Source organism: Trachypithecus francoisi, unplaced genomic scaffold (assembly GCF_009764315.1).
Source record: "Trachypithecus francoisi isolate TF-2019V2 unplaced genomic scaffold, Tfra_2.0 Lachesis_group16, whole genome shotgun sequence".
In the NCBI taxonomy this organism is placed as follows: domain Eukaryota; kingdom Metazoa; phylum Chordata; class Mammalia; order Primates; family Cercopithecidae; genus Trachypithecus; species Trachypithecus francoisi.
Window position 1 is genome coordinate 43,111,460 of NW_022681461.1, and position 14,319 is coordinate 43,125,778.

Below are 14,319 nucleotides of genomic sequence, written 5' to 3' on the forward strand. Positions count from 1 at the left end.
ATTAGGTCTAACATTTAAGTCTCTAATCCATCTTGAATTAATTTTCGTATAAGGAGTAAGGAAAGGATCCAGTTTCAGCTTTCTACTTATGGCTAGCCAATTTTCCCAGCACCATTTATTAAATAGGGAATCCTTTCCCCATTTCTTGTTTCTCTCAGGTTTGTCAAAGATCAGATGGCTGTAGATGTGTGGTATTATTTCTGAGGGCTCTGTTCTGTTCCATTGGTCTATATCTCTGTTTTGGTACCAGTACCATGCTGTTTTGGTTACTGTAGCCTTGTAGTATAGTTTGAAGTCAGGTAGCGTGATGCCTCCAGCTTTGTTCTTTTGACTTAGGATTATCTTGGCAATGCAGGCTCTTTTTTGGTTCCATATGAACTTTAAAGCCGTTTTTTCCAATTCTGTGAAGAAACTCATTGGTAGCTTGATGGGGATGGCATTCAATCTATAAATAACCTTGGGCAGTATGGGCATTTTCACAATATTGATTCTTCCTATCCATGAGCATGGTATGTTCTTCCATTTGTTAGTGTCCTCTTTTATTTCACTGAGCAGTGGTTTGTAGTTCTCCTTGAAGAGGTCCTTTACGTCCCTTGTAAGTTGGATTCCTAGGTATTTTATTCTCTTTGAAGCAATTGTGAATGGAAGTTCATTCATGATTTGGCTCTCTGTTTGTCTGTTACTGGTGTATAAGAATGCTTGTGATTTTTGCACATTAATTTTATATCCTGACACTTTGCTGAAGTTGCTTATCAGCTTAAGGAGATTTTGGGCTGAGACAATGGGATTTTCTAAATATACAATCATGTCATCTGCAAACAGGGACAATTTGACTTCTTCTTTTCCTAACTGGATACCCTTGATTTCTTTCTCTTGCCTGATTGCCCTAGCCAGAACTTCCAACACTATGTTGAATAGGAGTGGTGAGAGAGGGCATCCCTGTCTTGTGCCAGTTTTCAAAGGGAATTTTTCCAATTTTTGCCCATTCAGTATGATACTGGCTGTGGGTTTGTCATAAATAGCTCTTATTATTTTGAGGTACGTTCCATCAATACCAAATTTATTGAGCGCTTTTAGCATGAAGGGCTGTTGAATTTTGTCAAAAGCCTTTTCTGCATCTATTGAGATAATCATGTGGTTCTTGTCTTTGGTTCTGTTTATATGCTGGATTACGTTTATTGATTTGCGAATGTTGAACCAGCCTTGCATCCCAGGGATGAAGCCCACTTGATCATGGTGGATAAGCTTTTTGATGTGCTGCTGAATCCGGTTTGCCAGTATTTTATTGAGAATTTTTGCATCGATGTTCATCAGGGATATTGGTCTAAAATTCTCTTTTTTGTTGTGTCTCTGCCAGGCTTTGGTATCAGGATGATGTTGGCCTCATAAAATGAGTTAGGGAGGATTCCCTCTTTTTCTATTGATTGGAATAGTTTCAGAAGGAATGGTACCAGCTCCTCCTTGTACCTCCGGTAGAATTCAGCTGTGAATCCATCTGGTCCTGGACTTTTTTTGGTTGGTAGGCTATTAATTATTGCCTCAATTTCAGAGCCTACTCTTGGTCTATTCAGGGATTCAACTTCTTCCTGGTTTAGTCTTGGAAGAGTGTAAGTGTCCAGGAAATTATCCATTTCTTCTAGATTTTCTAGTTGATTTGCGTAGAGGTGTTTATAGTATTCTCTGATGGTAGTTTGTATTTCTGTGGGGTCGGTGTTTATATCCCCTTTATCATTTTTTATTGCGTCTATTTGATTCTTCTCTCTTTTCTTCTTTATTAGTCTTGCTAGCAGTCTGTCAATTTTGTTGATTTTTTCGAAAAACCAACTCCTGGATTCATTGATTTTTTGGAGGGTTTTCTGTGTCTCTATCTCCTTCAGTTCTGCTCTGACCTTAGTTATTTCTTGCCTTCTACTAGCTTTTGAATGTGTTTGCTCTTGCTTCTCCAGTTCTTTTAATTGTGATGTTAGAGTGTCAATTTTAGATCTTTCCAGCTTTCTCTTGTGGGCATTTAGTGCTATAAATTTCCCTCTACACACTGCTTTAAATGTGTCCCAGAGATTCTGGTATGTTGTATCTTTGTTCTCATTGGTTTCAAAGAACATCTTTATTTCTGCCTTCATTTCGTTATGTACCCAGTAGTCATTCAGGAGCAGGTTGTTCAGTTTCCATGTAGTTGAGCAGTTTGGATTGAGTTTCTTAGTCCTGAGTTCTAGTTTGATTGCACTGTGGTCTGAGAGACAGTTTGTGATAATTTCTGTTCTTTTACATTTGCTAAGGAGTGCTTTACTTCCAATTATGTGGTCAATTTTGGAATAAGTGCGATGTGATGCTGAGAAGAATGTATATTCTGTTGATTTGGGGTGGAGAGTTCTATAGATGTCTATTAGGTCTGCTTGGTGCAGAGGTGAGTTCAATTCCTGGATATCCTTGTTAACTTTCTGTCTCGTCGATCTGTCTAATGTTGACAGTGGAGTGTTGAAGTCTCCCATTATTATTGTATGGGAGTCTAAGTCTCTTTGTAAGTCTCTAAGGACTTGCTTTATGAATTTGGGTGCTCCTGTACTGGGTGCATATATATTTAGGATAGTTAGCTCTTCCTGTTGAACTTTTATCAGAGACTAGGATTGCAATCCCTGCTTTTTTTTTGTTCTCTGTTTGCTTGGTAGATCTTCCTCCATCCCTTTATTTTGAGCCTATGTATGTCTCTGCATGTGAGATGGGTCTCCTGAATACAGCAGACTGATGGGTCTTGACTCTTTATCCAGTTTGCCAGTCTGTGTCTCTTAATTGGAGCATTTAGTCCATTTACATTTAAGGTTAATATTGTTATGTGTGAACTTGATCCTGCCATTATGATATTAACTGGTTATTTTGCTCGTTAGTTGATGCAGTTTCTTCCTAGCCTCGATGGTCTTTACATTTTGGCATGTTTTTGCAATGGCTGGTACCTGTTGTTCCTTTCCATGTTTAGGGCTTCCTTCAGGGTCTCTTGTAAGGCAGGCCTGGTGGTGACAAAATCTCTAAGCATTTGCTTATCTGTAAAGGATTTTATTTCTCCTTCACTTATGAAACTTAGTTTGGCTGGATATGAAATTCTGGGTTTAAAATTCTTTTCTTTAAGAATGTTGAATATTGGCCCCCACTCTCTTCTGGCTTGTAGAGTTTCTGCTGAAAGGTCTGCTGTTATTCTGATGGGCTTCTCTTTGTGGGTAACCCGACCTTTCTCTCTGGCTGCCCTTAAGATTTTTTCCTTCATTTCAACTTTGGTAAATCTGGCAATTATGTGTCTTGGAGTTGCTCTTCTCGAGGAATATCTTTGTGGTGTTCTCTGTATTTCCTGAATTTGAATGTTGGCCTGCCCTACTAGGTTGGGGAAGTTCTCCTAGATGATATCTTGAAGAGTGTTTTCCAACTTGGTTCCATTTTCCCCCCCACTTTCAGGCACCCCAATCAGACGTAGATTTGGTCTTTTTACATAATCCCATACTTCTTGCAGGCTTTGTTCATTTCTTTTTCTTCTTTTTTCTTTTGGTTTCTCTTCTCGCTTCATTTCATTCATTTGATCCTCAATCGCTGATACTCTTTCTTCCAGTTGATCGAGTCGGTGTCTGAAGCTTGTGGATTTGTCACGTATTCCTCGTGTCATGGTTTTCATCTCTGTCATTTCGTTTATGACCTTCTCTGTATTAATTATTCTAGCTATCAATTCTTCCACTCTTTTTTCAAGATTTTTAGTTTCTTTGTACTGGGTACGTAATTCCTCCTTTAGCTCTGAGAAGTTTGATGGACTGAAGCCTTCTTCTCTCATCTCGTCAAAGTCATTCTCTGACCAGCTTTGATCCATTGCTGACGATGAGCTGCGCTCCTTTGTAGGGGGAGATGTGCTCTTATTTTTTGAATTTCCAGCTTTTCTGCCCTGCTTTTTCCCCATCTTTGTGGTTTTATCTGCCTCTGGTCTTTGATGATGGTGACGTACTGATGGGGTTTTGGTATAGGTGTTCCTCCTGTTTGATAGTTTTCCTTCTAATAGTCAGGACCCTCAGCTGTAGGTCTGTTGGAGATTGCATGAGGTCCACTCCAGACCCTGTTTGCCTCGGTATCAGCAGCAGAGGTTGCAGAAGATAGAATATTGCTGAACAGCGAGTGTACCTGTCTGATTCTTCTTTTGGAAGCTTCCTCTCAGGGGTGTACTCCACCCTGTGGGGTGTCAGACTGCCCCTAGTGGGGGATGTCTCCCAGTTAGGCTATTCAGGGGTCAGGGACCCACTTGAGCAGGCAGTCTGTCCGTTCTCAGATCTCAACCTCCGTGTTGGGAGATCCACTGCTCTCTTCAAAGCTGTCAGACAGAGTCGGTCGCGTCTGCACAGGCCTCTGCTATTTCCCCTGTTGTTGTTTAGCTGTGCCCTTTCCCCAGAGGTGGAGTCTACAGAGACAGGCAGGTTTCCTTGAGGTGCTCTGAGCTCCACCCAGTTCGAGCTTCCCAGTGGCTCTGTTTGCCTACTTAAGCCTCCGCAATGGCAGGCGCCCCTCCCCCAGCCTCGCTGCTGCCTTGCGGTTAGATCGCAGACTGCTGTGCTAGCAATGAGGGAGGCTCCGGGGCCGTGGGACCCTCCCAGCCAGGTGTGGGTATAATCTCCTGGTGTGCCTGTTTGCTTAAAGCGCAGTATTGGGGTGGGAATTACCCGATTTTCCAGGTGTTGTGTGTCTCAGTTCCCCTGGCTAGGAAAAGGGATTCCCTTCCCCCTTGCGCTTCCCAGGTGAGGCAATGCCTCGCCCTGCTTCAGTTCTCGCTGGTCGGGCTGCAGCAGCTGACCAGCACCGATTGTCCGGCACTCCCCAGTGAGATGACCCCAGTACCTCAGTTGAAAATGCAGAAATCACTGGTCTTCTGTGTCGCTTGCGCTGGGAGTTGGAGACTGGAGCTGTTCCTATTCGGCCATCTTGCTCCGCCCCCTTAAGAGTAATTTTCAACCCTGAGCCTATGTTAACACACCACCTCTATAATTATTTCAAGAGTTGTCATAAAATTACCAAAGAAAAATCTGCCTTAATTTTGTGTGCATATACATTATGCATCTATATGATATCTGTGTAAGCCTACACTTTTGGGAAGGAAAATAAATGAACTAGAATCCTGGAAATATTAAACAAACACCAACAACAAAACAATAGAATGCCACACTCCAAAAAGTCTGAAGGTCATTGACAAGGAGAGACCTCCTGAATATTCTGTGCTGAGGCTTATTTGCTGTCTAAGCAGCTTTTGCAGCTTATCCACATTATTTCTCCAATCTTGGAATTGGTCTCTGTTGCCGTAGCTTTAAAAATAATCTTAGCAATGTCGATTTTTAAGTATTGGTCCTAAATTTCTACTGAAATTAATCATTTTAATTCTCAGTTTTCCTACAGATAATTCAGGGTAAAAAGATTAATTTAGTGTCACTGGTCAATTCTTAAGGCAAAGCAATTAATTAATCAAGAAAGTAGCATCCACCTATACTGGACTGGAGAAACTTCATAGAATAAATATGCAAATCCAATATCCTCAAGGCTGACAAGTTTCTATTATTAAACTGCTAACGTGTTTATTTCCCCCACAATAGCTGGATTTTTGTCATGAATACGCATCAAGCCCTGTAGTGATTAGCAGTGATGACTAGTGACAGTGAGGACACTACTTGAGAATTTGCATTTGACAGATCATTGACATACAGTCACAGTTCTTTTTTTTTTTTTTCTCTCTTCACTTAAACAGGAATCATGTAATAGGAAATGAACCAGAGCTATTAAAGATTATTCAGGTTTAATAGCATGCATCCTTTTTGCTGGCATTAGAACAATACACAATGTGGCAGAGTTAAACAGAGACATCAATTATATTCTCAGACCTGCTAATATTTTTGACAATATTTAAACAGCACATCCCTTCAGGGCATGGCTTTTTTGCCCTCTCAGTTACACACCTGTCAAGTGTTTAATTTGCCAAAGGGAAACAGTTTGATTTCTAAGGGCAGTCTTAATACTGAAGAAGCAAATTGAAAAAATTAAAAATTATTGAATAGAAGTAATGAGAAGGATCTGAGGGAAAAAAATTGTAGGCTTAATTCAACATGGCATGTCAGCATCTGTCATTAATGCAACAATATGATCATATTCTCCAATATGCTGCATATACCTCAAGCTTTTCAATTATTCAGTTCCTTTACTTCTAAAAAAACAGGAGGCTGATGGAGAGAGAGAATCAGAGGGTCGTATTTTCTAGTAATAGTAAAAAAGATGGAGATAGTAAATTGTACCTGTCATGCATATAAAATTATACATTTGAAAATAGGTAAGGTATGAAGTAATAAATATAAGCTAGCCATTGGTCAGATTCGTATAGCCACTGGTTTAGAAGAATAAATTTCATTCCTCAAATTCATTAATTATTAAATTATAAATATTAATAAATCAGCAGTTGGTAAACTACATAGAAAATGTAAATCTGACATGACTAAAGTCTAGAGTACTTATATTTAAATTTTAGAATAGAAAATAAGTTTTTAAATTTTTACTTTAGTCATATAAGAAAGAATCTGGGTAAACAAATGGAATTGAATTAGTAAAGAATGGAGATTAAAAAAAGAGTCACAGACACTGTAAAAAGTTATTAATGATTTTAAACAAAACAAAATTCTTGGCATCTAGGGACCAACTTTCTACCAAAAAAAAAAAAAAGGAAGAAGAAGAAGATGTAAGACAGGCTCCAAAGAAAACTAAGTTGTAGTTCTACTCTACTCTTATAATCAAGTCACTTAACCTCTCTAAGCCACTGTAATCTACAGCATATAAACTAGGTGTTTTTCTTGGTCCCTTTCAGTATTAGTTTTTCACTGTATATGAACATGTGGCCAAGAAGCCCAAAGTCCAAAAACATGTAAGACATGCCCCATAGAATTCTCAGACCTCACAATTTTTGTAGTCTTAAAATATACCAGTGTCTATCATTAACAAAATAATATGATCATGCTGTAGTTAGTCTCAGTCTCAACAAATTTCCAAGTAGGTTTCATCTGAATCACGTGAGACCCAAATAGTCTTAGAGCCCATATCCTACCTCCGTACGGAAATGGTAAAACAAGCTTAATAGGCAGGCCTATTTGTCCCCTCCTTTCATGAGACACTGTCTGCACAAATGCTAGTCCTTTTATATAAAACTGTCTGCAAGGGAAATTTCAAGTTATCTCACTGGGCCAATGGTATGTCCCAACACACTTGCTAGCACTCTTTTTGTTTCAACTTTTCTTCTCATTCTCATCATGTTTTCACATAACATAATAAGAATAGAAGATATCTGTCAACTTCTTTACACTCTCTGAAAAAGCAGATAATTTTCTACAACGTAATTATGCTTTTATTCAGGATACTGGGTTCTCCAAAAGCTTGCCAATCCATTCTGAAAACCAGTACTGAAAATCAATCTTGCCAGGTGTGGTGGCTCACTCTTGTAATCCCAGCACCTTGGGAGGCTGAAGCAGGTAGATCATTTGAGGTCAGGAGTTCGAGACCGGCCTAGCCAACATGGTGAACCCCCCCCCCATCTCTACTAAAAATACAAAAATTAGCTGGGTGTGGTGTTGGGCACCTATAATCCCAGCTAGTTGGGAGGCTGAGGCAGGAGAATCTCTTGAACCAGGGAGATAGAGGCTGCAGTGATCCAAGATGGTGCCACTGTACTCCAGCCATGGTGACAGAATGAGACTCTGTCTCAAAAAACAATAAAATAGCTGGGCGCGGTGGCTCAAGCCTGTAATCCCAGCACTTTGGGAGGCTGAGACGGGCGGATCATGAGGTCAGGAGATCGAGACCATCCTGGCTAACCCGGTGAAACCCCGTCTCTACTAAAAAATACAAAAAACTAGCCGGGCGAGTTGGCGGGCGCCTGTAGCCCCAGCTACTCGGGAGGCTGAGGCAGGAGAATGGCGTAAACCTGGGAGGCGGAGCTTGCAGTGAGCTGAGATCCGGCCACTGCACTCCAGCCTGGGCGACAGAGCGAGACTCCGTAATAAATAATAATAAAAATAAAAAATAAAAAACAGTAAAATAAAATCAATCTTTTCAATAACTCGTAAAGGAGACAAACACAACTACATATAACAAAAACACCTTAAATTCATGATCACGACTTAAGACCATTAGATAGAAATTTACTATAGAAAAGTATTTGTGAAGATTCTTCTTGATTTACATTTTTTGCTACAAAATATCTAGATTAAGAAGTTATATGACATTAAACAAATTCATTCTCTCTTATTACTTTTTGTTCTTTCGCATTAGCCACATTTTGGGCTTTTTTTTTTTTAACTGGAGCTGTTTCACTCAATTATGAAACTAATCTTCGAGTTTCATTTTTAACCTTAAAAGGCAGAATATTTGCTAGCAAGTCATCTATAACCATTAAATTAATGCCACAGACATCAGAATGAAAACCAACTTGGATTGAAGGCATAATTAGATTGATTTTAAACCCTGAAGATAACAAACATTTTTAAAATATTTTTTAAAGCATAGAAATGGTGATTAAATTAAGTAAGTTCAAAGAACATCTGACTTCAGTTTTCACTCTGTCATTGTGAAATGTTTTAATTTTAATATAAATGCTAGCACTTTTTAATGCTCATACTTTTTACAGAACAAAAAAGCACTGTGTTACATTTAGAAGTTCTAATGTTTATCACCATCTGAGCTGTCATGGAAGCAATTGCTACTTACACTCTTTAAAGAAGTGAGAATTGCAATTCCTCTAACTGATGACAATGTAATTATTCCTTTTACTGTCAAAACAGAGGTGATTTCCCTTCTTCATACACATGATTACACATGCAAATCCAGGCTTATCTGAAATCTTGTAAGTATACTGAATGTCCGAATCTGAATGAACGATCACATGAACAATGAGCCTGAGTGATGATGGAAACCAAGTCTACAGCCAACCATCCTAAACATATTTTTATCATCCGCTTTTCCTGTAGAAACTCATTCTTCAGCATCCACACAGCTTTCAACACAATGTCATATCATCTACAATATACAGCAACAACCATTACAAAAATAACTAGGAGGAAAAAAGCCACATTGAATCTGAATGTCTCATTTGGAGGTTTAAATGACTTCATTAACTATTCATTAACACATAGAAAAATCAGCCTTTCAGAAAAACACCAGCCTTTCACAAGATCTATGCAAGGTCGTGAACGCCTGCTTGGGTGAATGATGTCCTACCTGGTCTTTCAGCTGCTGTACAGAAGTCTGAAGGCTCAGAATCTGACTGAAGAGAGGGCTCTGCAGGACTGACTTCAGAAGGCTCAGTTTGTCTTCATTTGCTACATCCCCACGTTCTCGCAGCTTGGTCTGTAAGCGCTCTGCTGCCTGCAGGGCCCGATTTTTGTCTATACCAAAGAGCAGCATTTGTCAATAATAGAATTCAAAGGACACATGTCCAGCCTATGAGGACTCCATCTAGTAGAAATTCTAAAACTATTTCTATTGAGTGCATAAAATTGTCTCCTTTAAATTGAATAAAAAACTGTAGGCCAGACGTGGTGGCTCACGCCTGTAATCCCAGCACTTTGGGAGGCTCAGGCGGGCGAATCACTTGAGCTCAAGAGTTCGAGACCAGCCTGGCCACCATAATGAAACCCTGACTCTACTAAAAATACAAAAGCTTAGCCGGGCATGGTGGTGCACTCCTGTAATCCCAGCTACTCAGGGGGCTGAGGCAGGAAAATCACTTGAATCTGGGAGGCAGAGGTTGCACTGGGCCGAGATTGGGCCACTGCACTCCAGCCAGGGAGACAGAGTGAGACTCCATCTCAAAACAACAACAACAACAAAAAAAACTGTAGAGAAAGTAGACATTTTTTAATGGAGTACAAAAATACAAAAAACACAAAACTGTGAACTTTTTAATACTTTAAATATCTTTCTCCAAAATTAAATAGCAAATAAAATAGCATATTATATTCACTTCAAAGCAAATCAATTCAAATAATTACTGAACACCATACAAACCAGGCACAAAGTTGCAAAAAGTAAATATATTGAGTAATTATGTCCTACTAGTCCTAGCATCTTACAAGCATACTTACGCCAGTTTCTACCACAAATAATAGTTAAAAATCTTTCCCTGAAACACAAACACATACACTTACACACTCTTATAAGTGAAGCCAAAATTTTTTTTTAATGAAGATTGTTCAGATGTATTACTTAGATTCATGATGGTAACAAGTATATCTATTTAAATGTATTTGCCATATCCCAGTAATGATAAAAAGGGGGAATCAGCAGGGCATGGTGGCTCATGCCTGTAATACCAGCAGTTTGGGAGGCTGAGGTGGGTGGATTACTTGAGCTCAGGAGTTTGAGACCAGCCTGGTCAACATGGTAAAACCTCGTCTCTACTAAAAATACAAAAATTAGATGGACATGGTGGCATGTGCCTGTAATCCCAGCTACTCAGGAAGCTGAGGCAAGAAAATCCCTTGAACCTGGGAGGTGGAAGCTGCAGTGAGCCGAGATCATACCACTACACTCCAGTCTGGGCGACAGAGTGAGTGAGACTCCATCTCAAAAAAAAAAAAAAAAAAAAACAATTGGAATCATCACCACAGACACTTTCTATAGCACCAAATCTGAAATTGCAAAGAAATAGGGTGATTAAAATATAAATTGATGTTGATCATGAGTTCACACACACACACACACACAAACTTAAACAAACAGTATTTACTCATATGCAGAATTTTAAAAACAAATAATGATAAAGATACACATGAGCATCTTATTCTGGGTTATACGTCTCATGGTATCTCAGAATACAAATCTAATATTAATTTCCACATCAATTATTTGGAAAGTGTGCAACTCAGCACAAAACAAAATAAAGACTAGAAAACAATGGTTTAAATAATTCTGTATTTGCCCTTTCCTTTCCACTTTCCTATTAAAAACTTTCCTATGTGGACTGGTAGTCTTTACAGCATGTGCGTTTAGTATAAAATAGGAAGTGAAGGAAATGTACATACATAGATTTTCATTACCAGAACAGTACCAGGAACAAAAGCCATCATAGAGATCCCCATGATCACAAAAACAGGTCCTTCTCCCGTTACTGCCACTGACTCTCACTCTATCCCTCAAAACCCACCAATGTCAAGGTATCTGCCATAATGATTAAGGTGCCAGAGTGAAATTCAAACACTTTCCATTTAGTCATACCCAAAGAGTTACCCGAAATAGGGTAAGGAACTAGAGTGTCAGATAATTGCATGTATTGTGCCATACCTGATATATCTAGCTATAAATGGTTCTACTAACTAGTTTCTTTAAAACTAAAGAGCAGTGGGAAAAACAAATTATTAACACATGAGTCTGGGAAACATAGATATTTTGACCTAAATTATCTCATGTAGAAATTAAACTGCCTTAAAGCATAAGAATAAGTAACATTTTTCTCTTTATCAATTAATAGCAAGAGCTCAGTAGTACTTCACCTGCCACAAGTAAAAGTAATATCTTCTTTCAGTATTAAAAATACTGCTAAAATTCCAGATGCTTTCCAGAAATAGATATTAACCAGAATTGGGCTCATAAATCAGAATTGGGCTTACATTAAGCTTTATTAAAACCCATAATTGGAAGAATATCTCGTATGTTTTTAATTTTTGCTTATAAGTAATGTGTTTTTTTATAATACTTCAGATGAAATTGTTCAAATACAGAAACATATTACCTTAGTACAATGTTAGTAGGTAAAAACTTTTTAAATCTAGATACTATAGACAGAACCCTGCTATGTTAAACACATCATATGTCAAAAATCCCAATGGGAGGAGTTACAATTCTTATAAAAGTAGGCAGAAAAGAGTAAGTCTTACCAATGGCTTCCAACATTTTTTTCAAAGTTCAGTGTTCTTCTCTAAAATAATTAACAGCAATTAAAATGGAACTCTGTGCAAAAAAGAAATAAAATAGAATGGTTATGTTTTATCAGAACTTTATATTCTAAAGCTAAATACTCTAAAGAACACTCGCTACAACTCTAATTCTTTTGACCATTAAAATCTTGTTGATACAACTTAAGATAGTTCTCTTTATAGACAATAAAGTAATCATTTTAGGACTCATTCAAAATTATCTTCTATGTATATATTTACCCATAATACTTGCATAAGGTAAAAGACATAAATTCTGTTTTAAAAAAGGTGGCAGAAGTTTCAAACATATTTCTATAAGAAGTTCCACTTACAATACAAACCACTATAATCTTGTATTCATTTATAGATCTTTAAGCATAGAATAAGAAGCTTACTTAACTCCACATAAGAAATTCTGCTGCAAAAAACATAAAAAGTAGGAAATGTGATCCTGCCCTCAAAGACTCATACCTCTAACCAAGGAGACAATGCATGCATACCTATTAGAAATGAACTGTGGGCTGGGTGCGGTGGCTCACAGCTGTAATCCCGGCCCTTGGGGAAGCCAAGGTGGGTGCGTCACTTGAGGTCAGGAGTTTGAGATCAGCCTGGTCAACATGGTGAAACCCCGTCTCTGAAAAAAATACAAAAATTAGCCAGGTGTGGTAGTGCACACCTGTAATCCTAGCTACTCAGGATGCTGAGGCAGGGGAATCACTTGAACCCAGGAAGCGGTGGTTGCCCTGAGCCGTGATCATGCCACGGCACTCCAGCCTGGGTCTCAAAAAAAAAAAAAAAGAAAAGAAAAGAAAAAAAGAAATGAATGTGACACTCAAGCAATACCTGAACTACTGGAAGATAATACATTAAATCATGGATGAAAAACTGAACAAAAGGGAGCACACAGTGTTAAATTTTTCAAAAGTTCTCAAAATACTCTCCTGACTATAATGTTCTCCTCTTTCCCATTCAAAGAAATCTTCTCAACTCTTTCAATCCACACATCTCATCTTCCTCTAACAATACTTAACTAGATTCTTTGAAGTACTGGATACAGATCTGCAATGCTAACATCCATGTCACTAATCCATCTTGAGCCTTTGCTGCCAAACAAATCTGCACAACTAACCCCATAGTTCCATCTCTCTTTGCCTCACAGAAAACCCTGAATCATGAAGAAGTTGGCCGGGCGCGGTGGCTCAAGCCTGTAATCCCAGCACTTTGGGAGGCCGAGACGGGTGGATCACGAGGTCAGGAGATCGAGACCATCCTGGTCTACACGGTGAAACCCCGTCTCTACTAAAAAATACAAAAAACTAGCCGGGCGAGATGGCGGGCGCCTGTAGTCCCGGCTGCTCGGGAGGCTGAGGCATGAGAATGGCGTAAACCCGGGAGGCGGAGCTTGCAGTGAGCCGAGATCGCTCCACTGCACTCCAGCCTGGGCGACAGAGCGAGACTCCGTCTCAAAAAAAAAAAAAAAAAGAAGTCAGTCAGTCAGTCAGTCAGTCATTCAACAGAGAAATCTAACACCATACATTCTCATTTTTCATCTGGAAGATAAAACGGGATTTCTCTTAAAAAGAACAAGTTGCCTCCTGTTACCTTTTTAAGACAAAATTCATTTGGCTAAAAAGTAAGTGTGTGATGTAGATGAGCAGATCTACAAAACAAAACATCAATGCCTGCAATTAGCTCTGTGTGATAACAGTGAACAGTATGTATTGACTTGTCTTATCCCAATTTAGAACATACTATTTGAAACATCAACTCCATTTCAAATGTCAAATCGTTTAACTACTGGCACTTGTTTTAAAAAGTGCCTTTGTGTCAAGAAAAGAGGATACTGGCTCTGACCTGGAATTGAAACCTAAATAGAAGTGTGGCCTTGAGCAAGGGACCTATCATTTCAACCTCTGTTTCTTTTAAAACACACTTACTCATTGGGTATATTTTGAAAAATGAGAAAAAGTATGGCAATTTCCATAACTTGTAACTATGATACATTTATTCAGGATTAATGCTAAGTCAATATATTCCACATAGATAGGAATTCCAATGCCAAGCAACACATTATTTCATGAGGCCTAATATAGGGTAATATTAAAAAAACAAATTGGTGATTTTTTTTTACTCTTATTTACAAGAAGAATATAATACTCCTTCACAAAACAGCCTACTATTAGCCACCCCACCTCAAAAACAATTAACTTCTGGTAATTAAAACACAAAAATAGGCCAGGCATGGTGGCTCATGCCTGTAATCCCAGCACTTTGGGAGGCTGAGGGGGGGTGGATCACGAGGTCAGGAGATCAAGACCATCCTGGCCAACATGGTGAAACCCTGTCTCTACTAAAAATACAA

At 38.8% G+C, this 14,319-nt stretch overlaps 1 protein-coding gene across 7 annotated transcripts in view; it reads right to left on the reverse strand.

Annotated features, from left to right (window-relative positions):
* MPDZ (multiple PDZ domain crumbs cell polarity complex component) overlaps nucleotides 1-14,319 on the reverse strand; it is a 181,973-nt gene that overhangs the window by 141,399 nt on the left and 26,255 nt on the right. For 4 of the 7 annotated variants that reach the window (XM_033237358.1, XM_033237362.1, XM_033237360.1 and 1 more), the window contains exons 1-3: nucleotides 12,458-12,498; nucleotides 11,919-11,991; nucleotides 9,262-9,428 (exon numbers count right to left, since the gene is read on the reverse strand). In XM_033237358.1, coding sequence (XP_033093249.1) covers nucleotides 9,262-9,428; nucleotides 11,919-11,934 — 183 coding nt within the window. In that variant the 5' untranslated portion in view covers nucleotides 11,935-11,991; nucleotides 12,458-12,498. Of the gene's footprint in view, nucleotides 1-9,261; nucleotides 9,429-11,918; nucleotides 11,992-12,457; nucleotides 12,499-14,319 lie in introns of those variants that run through there. The other 3 variants (XM_033237359.1, XM_033237363.1, XM_033237361.1) reach the window with 1 other exon arrangement.